This window comes from Hemicordylus capensis, chromosome 6 (assembly GCF_027244095.1).
Source record: "Hemicordylus capensis ecotype Gifberg chromosome 6, rHemCap1.1.pri, whole genome shotgun sequence".
NCBI classification, from domain to species: Eukaryota; Metazoa; Chordata; class Lepidosauria; order Squamata; family Cordylidae; genus Hemicordylus; species Hemicordylus capensis.
The window spans coordinates 50,402,996-50,421,958 of record NC_069662.1 but is presented as its reverse complement, the minus strand read 5'-3'; the positions used below and the strand labels follow the sequence as shown (position 1 = coordinate 50,421,958).

Sequence of the window (18,963 nt, the reverse complement as noted above, 5' to 3'; positions counted from 1 at the left end):
CAGCTAGTTTCATGGCTGAATGGGGATTTGAACTCGGGTCTCCCCTAGTCCAGCACTCTAACCACTACACCACTCCACCAAGCGGCGGAAGGGCAGTGTGGCCCGTCTTGACACTAGTGGCCCCAGCCCCGGCATGTGACATCATATTCCGGGGTGTGTGGCTGGTACACGCTTGCAGGCACCAACCGTTATAAAGGAGGGGGCCAGTGCCCTCCCTAATATTTTTCGTCTGTATGCAGAATGAGCTTTGTTCTCTGAGCAGTACAAAACAGTGTGTGCCCACGTGCATTCAGAGTGGGGCCTTTGTGATTCAACCCAAGTAGGATCTAAAATTAACTGAGCGGACATCAAAAAAATTTGTGAGCGTGCATGTATGCATCTTTGAGGGAATGCTGGAGGGAGCCGCTGGTAAGAGAATGACCTATGGCCACTGGAACCTGCGCCCTGGTTGCTTTCTAATGGAACCTGCGCCCTGGTTGCTTTCTAATGGGAATTGTGGTATGGGGTGGAGATTCCGTCCCTCCCCTTCGTTTTATTGTGTAAGGCCTCTTGTTTATCCATCCCATTCACGTTCGCAAGGATTTTCCTCTATGTAAGCTACTAATCTAGCCACCTTAAGTGGCACAGCAGGGAAAATGCTTGACTAACAAGCAGAAGGTTTGAATCTCCGCTGGTACTATATCGGGCAGCACCGATATAGGAAGATACTGAAAGGCATCACCTCATACTGCACAGGAGGAGGCAATGGTAAACTCCTCCTGTATTCTACCAAAGAAAACCACAGGGCTTTGTGGTTGCCAGGAGCCGAAATTGACTTGACAGCACACTTTACCTAAGCTGCTAATCTACAGAACACGTTTTGCAAAGCCCAGGCAGTTCAGAATCAAAAGCTTATCTCCTGAAAACTAAGAAACCACTTGCCCCAAAACATTCCATTAACAAAAATGTTTGCTTGACCTGTGACACTTGCTTTTGTTTGTTGTAGAACAAGTAAGCCTGTGTGCGCAATATACGATGGCTAATGGCATCTGGTTTGCTGTGAAGGAATAGCCTAAGAGAGTACAGCATTGACTCATGGTGAATTAAGGACAGTTGCTTTTTTGGGAATGAGAGTGGGCCAGTAGACTAGATGATGCCTGTTTTGGCATCATTAGCACAACTCCAGATGATCTGAGATATGAAATTAAATGTTCTCTAAATAGAAATTTGGCAAATGTGGAGTGTCTGTCTTCCCATAATCAACACTTAGACACTGAAACATCATTTCAATAAACAAATCATTTTCTTATCTGGAGCTCAAGATATTATACAAGTCTGTACTTCTGGTAATACCTGATGTGTAAAGAGCAGAAAAAAATGAATTTGTCTCTCAAGAATCCTGTCTGAATTTGATTATTGACACACTCTGGCTTATCAAAATCTGAATTCACCTTGGAATTTGAAAATTCATGTGGGTGTTGAAACTTAAATATGCAGTTGAATAAAGTCACAAGAGCCCTCCCCCTCCCCCTGTCTTTGACAGAGGTTGTTATCTATGTATGTCAAGTAGTTTGGAGTGGGAGATATCAGGCATACGTTGACTTCAGTGAAGGATGTTCTACTTTGTTTTTTCTTCGTCTCTAAGAATATAAGGCCCAAACTTAACATTATATGAGAAATCCTTGATTGCATCTCCCAATGTATTCTTCTTTTTTAAAAGCAGCTATGGAAGTGGGGTGGGTGCTTTTTATGTATTTAACTGCATTCTGTTATATCCTGCCTTTCTTCCATCTGGAAATTCAAGGTAGATTACATGGAATTCCCAGATCGTTGCCCATCCAAACCTAGACTTCATTAGCTTCAGCAGGATGGCTGTATCATGTGCTCTCAGAACAAGCCCTCAGATCCTATTTGGTTTGGGGCTGCAGTGTTGGGATTTTAATTGCCCACCCCCACCCCCACAGTAGATTCTGCAATACAAGTCTGCCCAAACTCTCATCCCCAGATCAGCTGTTGGCCATGAAGGGTTAATACTTGCAGGGATAATATGTGTGTCTGTATGTTTTCCCCTCTCTGACTAATCATAGTTTTGGAGGGGAAGGGGAAGACGTGTATTGGAGAATCTGCTCAGAGGATAAGCATTAACTCCCTCCCCACCCCCATGAAACTGATTGCTAAGAAATTTAGGATCAATAAATGAAGTACTCTTTCACACAACACATAATTAACCTATGCTCTGCCACAAGATGTGGTGACAGATACCAGCCTGGATGGCTTTATTGAGGGTTTAGATAAATTCGTGGAGGACAAACCCATCAGTGGCTATAAGTCTGAGCACTTTAGGCCACTTCCAGCCAAAGAGGCAAGATGCCTCTACATACCAGCTGCAGAGGAGAGGCATACCCTCACCTCCTTGCCTGTGAGCTTCCTAGAAGCATCTGGTGGGCCACTGTGTGAAACAGGATGCTGGACTAGATAGGTCTTGGGCTTGAACCAGCAGTGCTGTTCTTATCACTGTTGTTAGAAAAAGGAATATATATTGGGAGAGCCAAACGCAGATCTCTCATGTAATGTGTAGCTAGGCCTTAAGGTGTCTTGCTGGATTGGTGGTCCCAACAACCTAGCAGGTACTAGACTGACTGCCCTGCGCCCCTGCCCCCCGCCCTGCTAGAAATTATCAATGTGGATCAAGATCTACTTGTGGATCCATATCCCTATGCCCACACTGATGCATATGGAATTCAAAGGTGGTCTCCAAGACTTGGACCTGCTCAGTCTCAGAGAATGAACTCCTTTTGCCACATTCAGATTATTGGTACGTCTAGTCTGTCCTGCATTTTGCATCCATACTATCCCTTGAATGTTTCCTCCGGATTCTCAGAGCTACTGCTGAAGCTTTGGAGAGCTAGTTTACTTCTTTTGATTCTCTTTCCCCCACCCCCGAATATGAACTACAACCTTTCTAGAATTGTATCACTTCAGAATGTGCAGAAGAGTTCCAACTTAGCCTTTTTCCTGGTGTGTGCGCGCGTGTGTGTGCACGCACGCACATGCATTTGTTCTGCAGGCAGGGAGCCTGTGTTTTTAACATGAAGAATTCACACATGCAATCCTCCAACAGATTTTAGGTGGTACAGTCCCTTAGGAAGACTGTACCATGTGGTTTTTCTCTGAACCTGTAAATGTGCTTTTAAAGTGGGGTTAGCAGTGGATTGCCACTGGAGAAGTAAGAAAGCAGTAGAAACATATTTCCAGGGATAACTTCAGTTGTGTTGAAGTGTAAATTCTAAAATTACTGATGCAACCTTTTTTAAACTTTTGCATTAGGTAGCCATGTCCGCCAAAGCGATTTCTGAGCAGACAGGGAAGGAGTTCTTATATAGATACATCTGTACCTCCTCAGCTATCCAGAACCGCTTCAAATATGCCAGAGTAACTCCAGATACTGACTGGGACCGACTGATTCAAGATCATCCCTGGCTCTTGACTGAGGTGAGCAGAAATGGCGGCAATTGTCCCCTCCCCACTTTCATTCCCTGCAATGCACCTGTAAAATACAGAACTATCCAGGCATTGAGCCAAATGCTTTTGGGACATAAGAGCTTCCAAACTTCAGGCTTGCCCTTTGAAACTGGGCCCCAAGGAGGCAGGTATGTCTATGTGAATTGGAACGTATACAAGGCCAAGTGCTCTTCAGAGATGGGAAAAAATTAAGGGTGGTTCCAAACTGTAAAAAAAAATCCATGACCTCAAGAGCTTGCCAGCAAGTTGAAAGTGAGAGCTTACTCAGTCTCTAGACACTCCCATAGGCCTGTGTCTGGTCACATGACAAGCAGGGACCTAACACAACTTCACAGGGCCATCTGCTGGCAATCTGTGCTGAAAATTAAACTAAAGTCTCAAAATACACAATTTTCATCACCCATGCAACTTGCCTGCAGGTGGCATTGCAAAATTGTACAATGTCCCTGCTGGTCCTATGACCAGCCCATGAACTCACATTGGGGAAAGAAGACATGAGCCTGCAGCAGTGTCTGGAGCCTGAGTAAGCTCTCACTTTCAACATGCTGGTAAGTTCTTCAAGACGCAAAAAAAATTTTTTTTGCTATCTGGAAGGACCCTGAGCAAGCAGCCAATTTAGTGCTGCTTCAATGCACAAAGAGGTGGCAACGGAAGAGGAGAGTCATCAGCTCAGCTTCCCAGTCCTCCAAAACTAGCCAAATCTTTTTCTTCTGGACCAAAAGATTTCGGTCTTCTGTTGGTGTGCTTGTCTTGATGCTGAAATGGGCATACATCTGATGTGCCGGGGCCAGCACCAGCTCTGAGAGGTCTCTTGGCAAACTCTCTTCTGGAGGGCCCCCATCCTACATGGGTGCCCCCCCCCACTCAACATTCACAATGGGGATGGGGCTTACCTTGGTGTTGAAGACTGGGAGTGAGCATTTTTTGTCTTGCTCCTCTGCCATGTTCTCCCCCCATGCCAAAAAGGCTACGGGTACCTCTTCTTTTCCTTTCCCATCTGCAAATAAGTGGTTTCTCCAGGAGGCTCCTGTATCATTGCAGGGGCCACAGGAGAAAGTTCCTATTTGCAGATGGGATGGAAGAAAGAATGAAGCAACTGAATAACACTTGCTGCTCCTCCCAGCCATCCCATCTGCAAATGGGAGCATTCCCCAGAGGCCTTTGCAATTTTATCTAATTTACATATTTCTGTACCGCCCCAAACTTGCACATCTGATGCAATCACAGAGGCCTCTGGGGGACACCTCTATTTGAGGGGGGGCACTTGGAGGAGGCTGCGATGTAGCTCTGGATCCCACACAATCTGCAAACAGGAGCATCCCCCAGAGGACATTGGAGACAACATCCCATTTGTGGATGGGATAGGAGAAGGCAGCTGAGAAGGCTGTTCCACTGCCACCAATTAAAAGTGGGCACCCCTAAGACTGACTGTTGTGTTGTATTGCTTGGTGACACAGAATCTAAGTCCTCTGTGGGCAAAACATAACAACCAAGATTCCTCTTTCTGCCTACCTTCTTTTGTTTGTTTGTTTGTTTGTTTGTTTCTTTTCAGTTTGTTTTCTTGCAGCTGGGCTTGTCTTCCTCTTTAAAGGTTTTTGGGTCTCTTCCCCTTCCCCTCAGTTTCTTAACTGAACAAGTTGACTTGCAAGTGAGACATCCTGTCCCCAGTTCTTTTCCCCCCTTTTTCTTTAAATGCCTCTCTCTCCTGGCTACCATCCAGTTGTTTAATCACATTTAGCTGAACACGGATCTGCTACACGGTCGCATTCTTGCTGATGGAAGGCAGCTGTATTGGTAGCTAATTAAACACGTGGCTCTTAGCTGCATGAGTCGGTTGCTGGCAAGGAGACTATTGGCCTCCATTTCTGTGAGTCTTGCCAGAGGTAGCAAGGGCTCTTGGTGTCCTCTTGATTTAGTGCTAGGATCTTGCAGCAGGGGCTGTAAATGGATTTTCGAATCCCTAGATACTGGCAATGAATATTTGGGGTTGTAGGTGACAGTTACCTAGGGCAGGCTTGTAAATAGCTATTCACCTGTGATGTATAGAATCACCTCCAGGTGTCTGGGCAGGGAAGCCATGCAGAAGCTGATTCATCTGGGAGGGACAAAAATTGTTAACTTAAATATGTGTAGGCTGGTAGGAAATATGGTAGGCTGGTGAACTTGTTTGCAAGAACTATGACTGTACTAAACAATAAATCCTGATGAGGAGGGGATCCTGATTGGGGAGTGGAAAGGTTAATGTGTAAGAGAAACCTCCCCGCTCCCTGCACACTGTGCTCCTGATCAGGATTTCTCCCCCCTCCTCCTCAGCTATGTGAGGTAAGAAGCACTTCCAGATTTAAGCATGGCTCGAGTAAATGCCTATCTAGTTTGACCTGAACATTGAAGGGAAGTGTGCCTCATTTTACAAAAGATTTGGGGCTAGTGGAAAAGTGAGGAATGCAAAATATCTCTGTAAGGAGTAGGTGGCATTGACCGACGTCCTTGGGAAGTATCTGATAGTTGTATTGAATTGGGGAGAGAACTCTTGGCCACTGAAGTTGTCTCGTCCAGCCCTTCTCTAGGTCTGATGCTACAATTACATGGAAGGAACGAGGCATTGTGACTGTATGTTACAGGCGTCATTTCGTGGTGCAGAATTGCATGACCATAAAATGTGCCACTATGCTAGCACAAATTGCTGCCAGTAAGTGGCATCTGTCAACCCAGTTGCTCGGGTTCCTGTGTTCCTTCTGGTGTGTCTACCACTGCTGGCCTCTCCATGTGAAAGATTTCTGAGCATCTGAACCGGGCCTTGGGTTTTCTAAAAAACCGTCAGCTTATAATGTTTAATCTAGTCTTCTGCAAGACTAATTGTGTGTGTGTGTGTGTGTGTGTGTGTGTGTGTGTGTGTGTGTGTGTAAATTCTAGCGTCTGGTAGTGAAGCCTGATCAACTGATAAAACGACGTGGCAAACTTGGCCTGGTGGGTGTGAATCTCAACTTGGAGCAGGTGAAGGCCTGGCTGAAGCCACGGCTGGGTCATGAAACTACAGTGAGTACTATTTTTCTGCTTTACCACCAAGTTGTCATGAGGCTGAAATGCTGCTCTGAGCTCTTTGGAGGAAGGGCGAGGTATGAATAAGCAGGATTTATTCATGCCTGTGGAGTCTTGGGAGAGGGCAGCTTCAGTAATCCATGGCAGTAATAACTCTTGCTCTAGCCGTCTGTGTGGCACACGAGTTCTGAGCATTTTGATATGTCTGGCTTCTTATTTTCCACAGATTGCCAAAGCTAAGGGCGTCCTAAAGAACTTCTTGATAGAGCCTTTTGTTCCACACAAGCAGGTGGGTTTTATTTGTAGACACATGGTTTTCTGTACACATACAGAGTGATCAATGTGTACAGAGTTATCACAGGAAAAATGGCATATGTCAGTTCTTGCTGCATTCTAATTACAGAGACCTTATTCTCTCCAAAGAACCATCAGAGCACTATTCAGATGACCATGTTTATACTGAATATCTTTACAGGGTCTTGGATCTTGGCTGCAAGCTTTATCCCACCACCATGGCATATGTGCGTTCACTATATAATGTATGTACAAACTCTGCATACGCAAGCTGTGTACACATGACCAGGGAATGTTTGCATGGTGGGAAACTGTACAGATGGAACAGTGGACACATACAGGTTGAGACTTGCCCCCGCAATCTCACTCTGCCCCATGCACATCCGCTGTTTTAACAATGGTTATTTGAGCAGTGCTTTATTTATCATATTTACATACTGCCTGGTTGGTGTTTTCTCATTATTTTTTCATCTGTGTGCAGAATGAGTTCTCGGCAGCAGTATCAAGGCTGTGTGCATGGACATGCATCCAGTGTGGGGCCTTCCTGATTAAACCTTAGCAGGATCTAAAATTAACTGAGTGGACATCAAAAACCATGTGAGCCCACACACATGAGCATGCCTTGAGGGAACACTGCGCCTGATATGTGTATCCCTAGGCAGTGTATATAATTTAAAATACAACACTTATTAAACAGGATAAAATGATTAAAATAACTAGGAGTCCTTTGCCAAGAGTGGGGCTGAAATGTTCCTCTGGCCTGTGGAAGGAAGATTGATAGTTCTCGAGCTGATCTCTGCTGGAGCTCATTCTGGTAATGGCACTGAGAGCTAGGGAGAAGCTGAATGTTCTCCAGTAAACATTTTTGGTGCAACAAAGAGGATTTGGGGAGTATCTAAAGCTTCCTGAAAAATCCTCAGCTCTTACCTTCTTGGTATTTATAGTTCTGAGCAGCTGCAGCTTCTGCACTGATTCTCTCCCCCGGCCCAACTTTCAAATACCCTTCATCCTACTAACAGTGATGCCATGTAGCCAATTAGATGTGGTTACATCACTGGGACCAAAATGAAACTAATTGCTTCTCAGTGAGGGCAACATGCCCTAAATAGGTATTGCCCTCACTCTGAATTAGCTGTGTTTTTATCGCAATGACATTGTCTTGCTGCCCAATCTGGCTACATGACAATGTTGTTGTTACTAAGATGAAGAACAGTTTCCAGAGGGAGGGATAGCACAGAAGCTGCAACTGACTGGGACTGTAAAGGAACACACAGTGGAGCCACCGCCTCTGTGTGTGCACACGTGTGTGTCCTGAATGTGTGTTGGGAGCATACCACCTCTCTGCATTGTCTCCATGAAAATAATATTGGAAAAGACCCCTCCCCTGCAAAAAAAGTCACCAAGATCCAGAGGGGAGTGTGCTTTTAATTGGTGGGGAATGAAAAGATAAATGTTGCATCAGTTTTGACTCCGGCCTACTGATACTCTGGCAGTCAAGAACAGGCATTTTGGAAACGTGCATTTTGGAGTGGCTTACTATAGTCTTGCAGCCCAAAAGTGCACCCTGTCTCCTCCAGGGACTCTTTTCTACTGACTAGCTGTACAGAATGTGAAGCAGAATGCATTAGCAGAGAAGTTAGGCAATCTTGCTCAAGGCAGCACAGGTGGAGGAGTGAATTAAAGACTCTTGCATAATCTCTGCTTTCCTTCATCAGCTCTTCTATTTCTGAATACATAGAAGCTGTGTAACTCAAAAGATTGCAGCACCACTTTAAACCAGTGGTTAGTCTATAAAACCTTACCAATTCAGTGTATCAAAATCCACAGACAGAGGAGTTCTACGTGTGTATTTATGCATCCCGCGAGGGGGACTATGTGCTGTTCCACCACCAGGGTGGTGTGGATGTGGGCGATGTTGACACCAAGGCTCAGAAGTTGCTGGTGCGTGTGGATGAGAAGCTGAATGAATCGGATGTCAAGAAGCATCTCTTGGTGCATGCCCCACCAGACAAGAGAGAGTAAGTCTGGGAGATTGCTTTGTATCCTGTTAACCATGGGCAGAGGGATTGACACTTCATATTGTCAGCTGTGGCTCACATGACCAAATCATCATCATCATCATCATCATCATCATCATCATTATTATTATTATTATTAATCAATTTCTATACCGCCCTTCCAAAAATGGCTCAGGGCAGTTTACACAGAGAAATAACAAATAAGATGGATCCCTGTCCCCAAAGGGCTCACAATCTAAAAAGAAACATAAAATAGATACCAGCAACAGTCACTGGAGGTACTGTGCTGGGGGTGGATAGGGCCAGTTACTCTCCCCCTGCTAAATAAAGAGAATCACCACGTTAAAAGGTGCCTCTTTGCCAAGTTAGCAGGGGTTATCATGTTGGGCAGTCTGGGTTTGGTTGGTATGACCCAGCATTTTTCCTCCCAAAGGGGATTCCTCCTGTTCAGAACTATCTGAAGACATTCCTAAGGTCCCTTCTGCTTTGCTTCTCTATGGTGGACAGAGGCACCCTGGGAACTTAATAGAGAGGACTTCGGAGCCATCTTTAACTGTAAAGCTTGGCTGCCCAACTTTGGCCCTCCAGCTCTTGTCGTACTAGAACTCCCATCATCCTCAACCATAGTGGCCAATAGTCGGGGATGATAGGAGTTCTAGTCCAGCATCTGCAGGAAGGCCAGGGTTGTGCAGTCTTGCTGTAAAGGTTTCAGACAGGGGCATGGCTATAATTGAACAAGCGGGGAGGGGGGCAAATGTCCCTGGGTCCCTAAGGGAGGGGGTCCCCCACTGACTGGGTGCCAGCTTGCTCTTCATTTTTGATGTATAGATGTATGAGGTGATGGTAGGGATGGGGGAGAGAGGTTTTTGTGTGTGGGAGGGGGAGTGTGAGAGATTATTTGCATAGGAGTGAGAAAGGGCATGCTAAGAATATTTTGTGTTTCACCATGTCCTTGCAGTTCTTCTTTGGCAAAGACACATGGGGCGGGGGGAGAAGAAGGCAGGGGCTCAGGGATCCATCTTTACTTCTTGTCTTAGGGTCCACTCCAACCTTGCTACACCCCTTGCCCAAATGCAAACGTCTGGAACTGCAGGGCAGGACTCCAAAGTGAGGGGCGTGGCCTCTAGGCTAGCTTGTGCCTCAGCATCTCTCTGTAGCAATTAAGCACTGCAGTCTTTTTTACATGCAGTGGGTAGGCCGCCTCCATTTATTTCTGATAGGTCTTTTGGGGCGGGTAGGAGCAGTGGTTAAAAGCTGATCTGTGTATTTTCTTAACTCCTCTTCCTGACAGGTGGTTATTGAAATGAAGATGTCTTTGTGATATTTTGAAGGAGACTTCTCCTTTTTAATGAGATTAAAAAATGTCAGATTTGAGAAGAATGATATAAGGGCTCAAGGGAAGGAAAAGGGCAATGGCTGATAAATCTGACTCATCCAGGCCGGGGCCTCTCTGAGTCATCAGGAGGACCAGTTGCTGACAGTTTGAAGGAGCCAATGATATAGCTATATGGCCAAGTGTCAAGGCCAAGTAGTTTTGGTACATGTCTGCCTGTTTTTTAATTCATGTGGTTTTCCATTGTGTGTGTCTCCCCACCCCCCAACCCCACCCCACCTTTATGCAGCATCTTGGCAAGCTTCATCTCTGGGCTGTTCAACCTTTATGAAGACTTATATTTTACATATCTGGAAATCAATCCACTAGGTAAACTTCTCTCTGCATTTTAGATAAAACAGCCATATTTCATTCTGCTTTCTGCAGTTCCAGCGAGCCAATAAAATGTGGTGGAACAGAAAATGAAGATGGAGCATGGGATTTCTTACTGTAGACAGTCAATATGTTTTCACAAGCCAGTGTTGTTGGAGTAATTTACCTTACCCACCAACAGGGAACATAGAATGTGCCCATCCATCTTTGAGAATGCTGACGCAAGTAGATTTCCTTGGAGATGAATTTTGATGTAGAGTTCTCGAAGACTGCTCTGCTAGATACACTGCATCTTTAAAAAAAAAAAAGTGCTAACAGCAATCTTTGAACATGCAACCTTTGTGAATAAAATGAGAGATCCATACCAACTGGAACATGTAGCTTCTCTTAAAACACTTAAGCCACTTAAAACACTACCGGAATCAGCAGATAGAAGGCTATATAGCATGTATTCATCATATCTTATGTGAATTGTGAAAAGCAAACTTGACTTCGCTGCATTTATACATATACAACTGTAGGGAAGACTGTATCTGGCCCTTGGCCCGCTGTGTACTTTATCCTCACAATAACCCAGAGAGGTAGGTTAGGCTGAGAGATGAATGGCTGGCCCAGAATCGCCCAGTGTGAGTTTCATGGCTGAGTGAGGATTTGAACTTGGATCTTCCTAGTCCAACAGTCTAACCTCAACACTTCACTTGCAGTGCGAATGTGGCATTATGACTCTTTAAAAATTAAAAAAATAGTCTTTTTCCAAGTAGCTTAAGTTCTTCTCCTATATCTCTACAGTCGCTTGGTGTTGGATTTTAAATGGAAGCACTTCTGGCCAAGATTGTGTTAGGGTGCTGTGCTGCTGCTGCCGCTGCCACCATCTCCTGATGGTATTGCCCCTTCTTCCTCTCTTCTGAACCCATATCAGTCCTGTGAGGAAAACTTGAGTTGTGAGACAGACCCTAGTTGGATGTTAATAGAACTTGTGGACATTCATTCATTCTCTCTCTCTCTCTCTCTCTCGGTACGGTGCCCACAAGTGTATGCTAGGAAGCCCTGCCCTCATGCTGACATGTCCTGTGTCCATGCGTCCCCCACCCCCCAGTACCAGAGTGCAGCATTTGTCTGTCTGAGAAGACAAACACTACTTGGGTACAGTGCAGGGGCAAAGCTGGCAAGCACACTAGTTTGGTGCTGGGCTTGCTGGCAGCTCTTGTGGAAGCTGTACTGGAGTACAGGCTCCATCCTTATTGTAACGCCTAAGTAGGGCTACAGTGACTGAGCCAAGATCACACAGTGAGCTTCATGCCTAAGCAGGGCTGTGGAACTAACCCTCCCTGGTTCAAATCAGACACATTGGCCTGCAGTAGCTGTATGAAGCAGGGCAAATGGGGAGGAAGTTCCGCCCTTGCTGTGTCAATCACCCATGTGCCCCACCATTCATGGTTTCTACAGCCCTTGTCAGAAGAGGGGAGAGCCCTCTCTGTGATGGCGGATGCAGCCGTAATTGTGAGGATGGATCTGTAGCCCCAGTACACAGCTATAGCGGGGCTTTGGGATCACATCTGAAGGAGGCTTTTATCCACTACATATGTAGTTTGCAGATGTGCATCTGCAGACTTCCCATCACATTAGAAGCAACTCTCCGTCTTGTTTTATTACCATCCACGGTGGCTTACTGCAGACTTTCTATGACCTGGAGCCCATGATATAACAACCCTGAGTTTGTTTGCATGCAGAATTCTCCGTCAGAAACTTGAATAATCTTATTTAGCCAATGAGCATCCAAGAAATGATGGGGTCCATGGATGAGCTTGGAAATACCAGTTGAATTCTTAGTAAAGAGGTGGCTTTCGCACATGGGTGTTTTGGAGGTAGGGGGGAACCTTGCGTGTGCTTCCCTCTCTCCCGATCTTGGTTTTCTCTGCTTTTCATAGTTTTTTGCACAAGGTTATTTGTGAGTGAAGTAATGGGTATGGGTGAATATTGACACTTCCCTGCAAACATGAAGTGAGTTGTGAATTGTTTTTTTTTAAATAAACGATTGATTCGGCATACCTATATCAACAACTCTGGGCATTCCCAATTGTGTAAGTCAGAGTGGTAGGAAGACTTATGTACATCACTCCTGCACTGTGTGCTAGACACACTATTTGCCTTGAGAAATAAATTAATGCAATAACTTAAGTCTCCTGTGAGCTGCTGCCTGCGATGTCTACATGATTCACTGCTTTGAGTGTACCTCCTTCCAGTGTGCCTTGAGGGGTTCAGGTAGTCCTACCCCATCTCTTCATTACGTGTGAATGAAGTATTCAGCTGCTTCTGAGGCAGCTAAGTTACCTGCCCTGAAAGGAAGCATGCCCAGTATAATTGCATAGAAATGCAAAAGGCTCTGTGAGGGTGAGTGATTTTACACACTCTAAAACCAAATGTAAAAGAGAAATATTCCTTCTGTTTAAATCCAGAATTCTGCCTTTGGCTACCAATCTGGGAACCAGTACCTATGATGTTAGGAGAGAAGAGCTGGCCTTGTGGTAGCAAGCATGACTTGTCCCCTTAACTAAGCAGGGTCTGCCCTGATTGCATATGAAAGGGAGACTAGAAGTGTGAGCACTGTAAGATATTCCCTGCAGGGGATGGAGAAGAGCAGAAGGTTCCAAGTTCCCTCCCTGGCAGGATCTCCAAGATAGGGCTGAGAGAGATTCCTGCCTGCAACCTTGGAGAAGCCGCTGCCAGTCTGTGAAGACAATAATGAGCTAGATAGACCAATGGTCTGACTCAGTATATGGCAGCTTCCTATGTCCCTATGATGCTACTTCCATATCATCATCATCCAAACATTTTAATAGAAAAAGCCTCATGAAATTGTACCTCCTTTAATCTAGACAACAACCTGAAATGATATGCATTCTTCTGTATCTTAGAGGCTGATGTGGAAAGGTTCGTGTTGACTTATCTTTTTCTCTCCCACACCCCCACCCCACCTCCTCAAATGAAGTTGTAACTGCAGATGGCGTTTACGTTCTAGACCTGGCTGCGAAGATTGATGCAACAGCAGACTATGTCTGTAAAGTGAAATGGGGCGATGTGGAATTCCCCCCACCCTTTGGAAGAGAGGCTTATCCAGAGGCAAGTGGAGACATTCTCCTCAAGTGGCATATTGAACCAGTTTCTCTTCTTCTAGATATTTGACTTCAGTGTGCTGAAAGTGCTGCAGGCACTTCAAGGTTTTGGGTGTGTTTGCAAATAATTGGTGCAACCTCTTGGCATTTTATGTCATTTGAGCCAGGGACTCTTCTGGTTGGAACCTTTTGTCGGCCCACAAACTCACTTGATAACATTAGGCAACTTCCTGCCCTCTCCACCCCAGTTCCTCATCGACAAATATGGGATGATGTTGATGCTTCCCTATCTTACAGGATTGCTGTAAAGATTATTGAGAACTATTCATTGAACATCTTATTTGTTAATTTTTTAATGCCTCATCTTACAGGCCTCACAAGGTAGCTTACAAATAGAATTACAAGCACAATAAAAACATAGCACAGAGAGAAATACATATTATACAAAAGCAGTAGCGGGTGAAGATAGCAATCGGAGGCAGAGAAAGGTTGGAGTGGGCTCTGGGACAAAAAGTAAAGATGAACCTGTGCCTCCACCACCTTCAGAGAGGTGTGAGGGGAGAAATTAAAGAAGAAGCTGTTGCCCAACTGATAGGGCCCCCCTTTCTCAAGGGCCTGGGCACACTTATCTCTCTCCCCTTTTGCTACCCCTGGTAGAATGGTGCCTCTTCATTGTGTTGGCTTTTTAGCTTACTTTCCAGTAAGCTTATGAGATCACCTGGCTTTCTGTGTATCCCCTCCATATCAACTTTGCAATACCTGCACCAATATGAACCAAATCAGGTACAGTTGTAGGGACACCTCAACAGCGTAGTTTGTGATGATGTTATCTATCCTGATCCAAGATGGTGGACATGTAAACTTTTGAGGTGCAAGTGCACTAACTTGAGGACTGTCTAACCGATTTGAACCAAATTTGGAACAGCTGTTGTGAGTGACACACAGCGATACCTCAGTGGTGCAGTTTGTAATGATGACATCCACCCTGATCCAAGATGGCGGACACATGAACATTTGAGGTGCAAGAAATCTAACTTGTGGATCTCGATGTACACCAAACTTAATCCAGTTGTAGAGACAGTCCTTACTAGAACATCTTGTTTTGTTTTTCTCATCCACATAGACACTTGATGGTTCTATGACCTCTGTGAGGAGGAAGGGGTTAGTTACTTTCCAAACTGTGACAGCAGGTGGAGGAAGAGGCTTTCCCTCCCCCTTTCTCTTCCTTACAGGGAATTGTCATCAATATGTATGTGCTCTAGAGTAGCAAATGAAAAGGTAGTTCCCTGCCCTGAGGAGCTTGCAATCTAAACTTCAGCAGAGGAGGGGTAGGAAGATGGAGTGAGGGTAATGGGGAAAACATTTGTAAAGTGCTTTGAACACCCAGAAGCAGAACTGTTCTGCCAACAATTCCCTCTTCCTTGTAATGCATATAAGTTGAGGGATTTTTGTAGGGGCAGAACTTGAGTTGCAAAGAGTCACTGTTGGCTGACTTTATTCATGTGTGAACACAATCCAAGATAAAATAGAATCCTCTTGGTTAACAGTTCTAGCTTCCACCCTACTTAGTGGGTGGTAGGCAAACTGTGGAAGAGGACTTCATGTCTTCTTAGTAGTGTTAGAAGGTTCCTTTTGGGAGGAACACAAAGTAGTGCAGTTAATAGACCTGCCACAAATGGGAAGCTGTGGCACTGGCCACCAGCAAACACTCCAGCAGTCACCTGTGCTGCATGGCATGCCTGCATGTTGTGTCTCCCCCCCCCCCCCCCCCCGGCATGGGGTAGGACTATAATGCACCCAAAGTCCTGGTTACCTGCTATAGCACTGTCTGGAAATCTGAATTCCCTTCAGAACAGTTTGGTCCTATTCTCCCAGAATCTGTCTCTGTCTGATGCTTAGCAGAATGTCTCCAGTGGCTACTCTGACATTTTCAATTTAATAATCTTAATGGTGTAAACACAAAAATGGTAGGGTGTTTTTTTTAATTGTAGTCTAGCCAAGAAACCCATCTAGATACCATTTTTCATTTCTCTTTCTCCCATCTCTTCTCTCCCCCCCCACCGCCCCCATGCCTGTGTGTGGTGATGGCTCAAGTACTGATGCTTAATTCAATTTGGCTAGGCTTCTAATGGATGAGTTTTTATTTTGGCCTCGCTGAATCATCCTCCTTGCCAGGCACTAATGAAGGCTCATAGACTCCCTGAGCTTGCTAAGAATGTTAATGAACGCAGGCCTGGCCTCTGGCAGAGCTGGAACCAAAGTGCTGTGGTGGAGGAAGGGAGGCTCAAGCATTTGCTAACCGAGACCCGGGCCTTTACCTGATCCCATTTCCCCCCCCCCTTTTTCACATGTCTTGTTTGGGCAGCATTTGTGTGTTGGTCCCTCCATTGGTTGCTGTGGTGCTGAATAGTGCTGTGGACACTATCTAGGACAGAGGAGAGGAGAGCTGGTCTTGGGAGAGAAGAGCTGGTCTTGTGGTAGCAAGCATGACTTGTCCCCTTAGCTAAGCAGGGTCCGCCCTGGTTGCATATGAAAGGGAGACTTGATGTGTGAGCACTGGAAGATATTCCCCTTAGGGGATGGAGCTGCTCTGGGAACAGCAGAAGGTTTCAAGTTCCCTCCCTGGCTTCTCCAAGATAGGGCTGAGAGAGATTCCTGCCTGCAACCTTGGAGAAACCACTGCCAGTCTGTGAAGACAATACTGAGCTAGATAGACCAATGGTCTGACTCAGTATATGGCAGTTTCCTATGTTCCTATGACAGCACTTCTGTTTATTTCACTGGACTCTTTTCCCCTTCCCACTTATGGTTGGTTTATAGTACTCTTTGGAACTTTTGTCGTCCTTTTTCATCCCCACATCTACTTCTTAAAAAGTTGCATCTACACTAGAAATCCTAAGCTGGTTTGAAATCTTTAAGTGTCCTGCTTGTCTCCAGGAATCCTGAGATATGAGGATTCTCTGGAAGATATTTTTAATCCTCTCATTGTTCCCAGGAGTCCTTCAGGGAAAGAGGAGTTATGACAACTGCTGCTGCTTCTGAAGGCAGAAGTAGACATTTTCCTGTCAAATGTGTATTTGCAGAGAACACAAATATGTGGAGGAGTGTGTGTGTCTGTGTGTGTGTGTGTACGCGTGTGCATTCACAAGGAAACCTGATGCTTAACTTTCTCCTACACACCAATTCCTCCTACCTTACAAATGCTGCTTCCACAACTGTTGTGAGTTATCTTTCCCACCCCTCACCCAGGCTTGCTTTTGACTTCATAGGCCAATGTGAGGGGTTGGGGGACAACTTGTAGTAGGCATTTACAGTTGAAAAATTGGTGGGCAGGGGAAGGAATAAACACTCTTCCCTTCTGCAGATCCATTCTTGAAAATGAAAAGATTAGAATTACAAGGGGACTGCAGGGTTTAACCCTGGAAAACGTTGCTTCTGTGATGCTAATAATGTTGGGGCTCTTGTCTGCAGGAAGCCTATATTGCTGACCTAGATGCCAAGAGTGGAGCCAGCTTAAAACTGACCATCTTGAATCCGAAAGGCAGGATTTGGACCATGGTAGCAGGAGGTGGAGCCTCTGTGGTGTACAGGTACTGAATGCAGGATCTTGTGGAATTAGTCTGGCTATGGGCAGAAGTGTGACCTGGTGGAGGAGGAGGAAGCACACGACCCTTAGTGGTCAAAATAATCAACTAGTCTGCATTGTTAGGAGAAATGCAGACTTTATTTGGAATCCTCCGCCAGCAATGTCTTGATTGGTAGTGAAATCGTCTTTGCCCAGTTGTCATCCCTTCCCCACTAATCATTATCAGAAAGAAATGTTGACACACAAACTTTTGGAAAACACTGGTGAAGTCTACAACTCTCTGTGTGGTATGTTTAAGCTGTATGACTCCTTTAATTCTGGAAGTGGAAAACATCTTATGCCAAAAATGTGTGCATTCCATTTCACACAAATTTAAATAGTAAATTCTAGTCCTGGGTAAGCAAACTTACTGCTACCTCCTTGGAAGCTGCAACCCCATCCTCTCTCAGCTGTTGACCGAGCTGCTCTGATGTCATGTCTGTGAGCATTTTAGCTATTGTAGTGAAAAGTCATAACTCCTAATCATTTGACTCAGCAGATGCTCTTGCCTCTGCCCTGTTCTCCATCAGAGGCTAGATTAGAATACAGCCTCCTCCTTCTTCCAGTTTTCATGACACTTTATGAACATCTTTGGCTGTTCAAATGAAGCCTTCTAATGTTACCTGTGTGCCTTTCACTTAGTGACACCATCTGTGACCTTGGTGGGGTGAATGAACTGGCCAACTATGGTGAATACTCTGGAGCTCCCAGTGAGCAGCAGACCTATGACTATGCCAAGACCATCCTCTCCCTCATGACACGAGAAAAGCATCCAGAAGGTAAAGGAGTGTGCCTGGGCAGAGGAAGAAGATGTAGGCACTAGTTGCTCATGTGGTTTTGCTTGCCCTCTTGTGGATGCTGCAGCATTAATTGATGATGACATGGCTAGGTTTATGCTTTTTTTACAGACATCTAGGTGGATTCAGGGTTAGTTCAGGCAACCAATGTATATTTATTTCAAATGAGCCATGACTGTATTGGAAGATACTTCTGAAGTGCTCCAGACTGGAATACATTCTGGTGTTTGTAACAAAGCCTTTTCTCTCTCTCTCTCTCCTACCAGGCAAAATCCTGATAATCGGAGGGAGCATTGCTAACTTCACCAATGTGGCTGCTACATTTAAGGTAAAGCTGATCCTGAAAAGATTCCTGACTTTTACCACGTATGTTCACATTCTCAGCTGAGTGCACCAGCCTTGGAACAGACATTCACAGTCTGATGAGCTTACTATTAGGTTGCATGTGGGCCAGCATGGAGTCAAAGCAAAGCAGCTTTTGGTCTACAGGAACTGAGTGCAGGAATTCTCATGGGGACTGTGTTTTGAGCAGGGCATGTTGCACCACTGTGAAAAACTGCAAAACTGAGCAAGGAACAAGCACGTGCCCTGGTAGAACTCCGTCAACCACCTACTCTATCCTAGTTGTGTTGACTTAGCTGGCTTGCCCTTGTGCCCTCCTTCTTGTATTTTCTCCTGCTTTGAGGCAAACTAAGGTAGATTTGAAGTAAAACAGAGCCAGCATGGAGAAGGTCGGGCGGAGAGGGGGTATGGTGTGAGCATCCACAAAACACAGATCCTCGGGAAAACTGAGATCATATGGCTGGTGAGAGCCAGTGAGGTGTTTTGCAACAGATACTACTTTGGGTTTTTCCCCCCCTTACCTTGGGTT

General features: G+C 45.3%; 1 protein-coding gene across 3 annotated transcripts in view; it reads left to right on the top strand.

Moving 5' to 3' along the window:
- Positions 1–18,963, top strand: part of ACLY (ATP citrate lyase) — a 69,535-nt gene that overhangs the window by 20,220 nt on the left and 30,352 nt on the right. For 2 of the 3 annotated variants that reach the window (XM_053264020.1, XM_053264019.1), the window contains exons 2-10: positions 3,307–3,471; positions 6,415–6,537; positions 6,767–6,829; positions 8,662–8,852; positions 10,475–10,554; positions 13,547–13,677; positions 17,142–17,260; positions 17,938–18,074; positions 18,359–18,420. In XM_053264020.1, coding sequence (XP_053119995.1) covers positions 3,313–3,471; positions 6,415–6,537; positions 6,767–6,829; positions 8,662–8,852; positions 10,475–10,554; positions 13,547–13,677; positions 17,142–17,260; positions 17,938–18,074; positions 18,359–18,420 — 1,065 coding nt within the window. In that variant the 5' untranslated portion in view covers positions 3,307–3,312. Of the gene's footprint in view, positions 1–3,306; positions 3,472–5,263; positions 5,369–6,414; positions 6,538–6,766; positions 6,830–8,661; positions 8,853–10,474; positions 10,555–13,546; positions 13,678–17,141; positions 17,261–17,937; positions 18,075–18,358; positions 18,421–18,963 lie in introns of those variants that run through there. The other variant, XM_053264021.1, reaches the window with a different exon arrangement.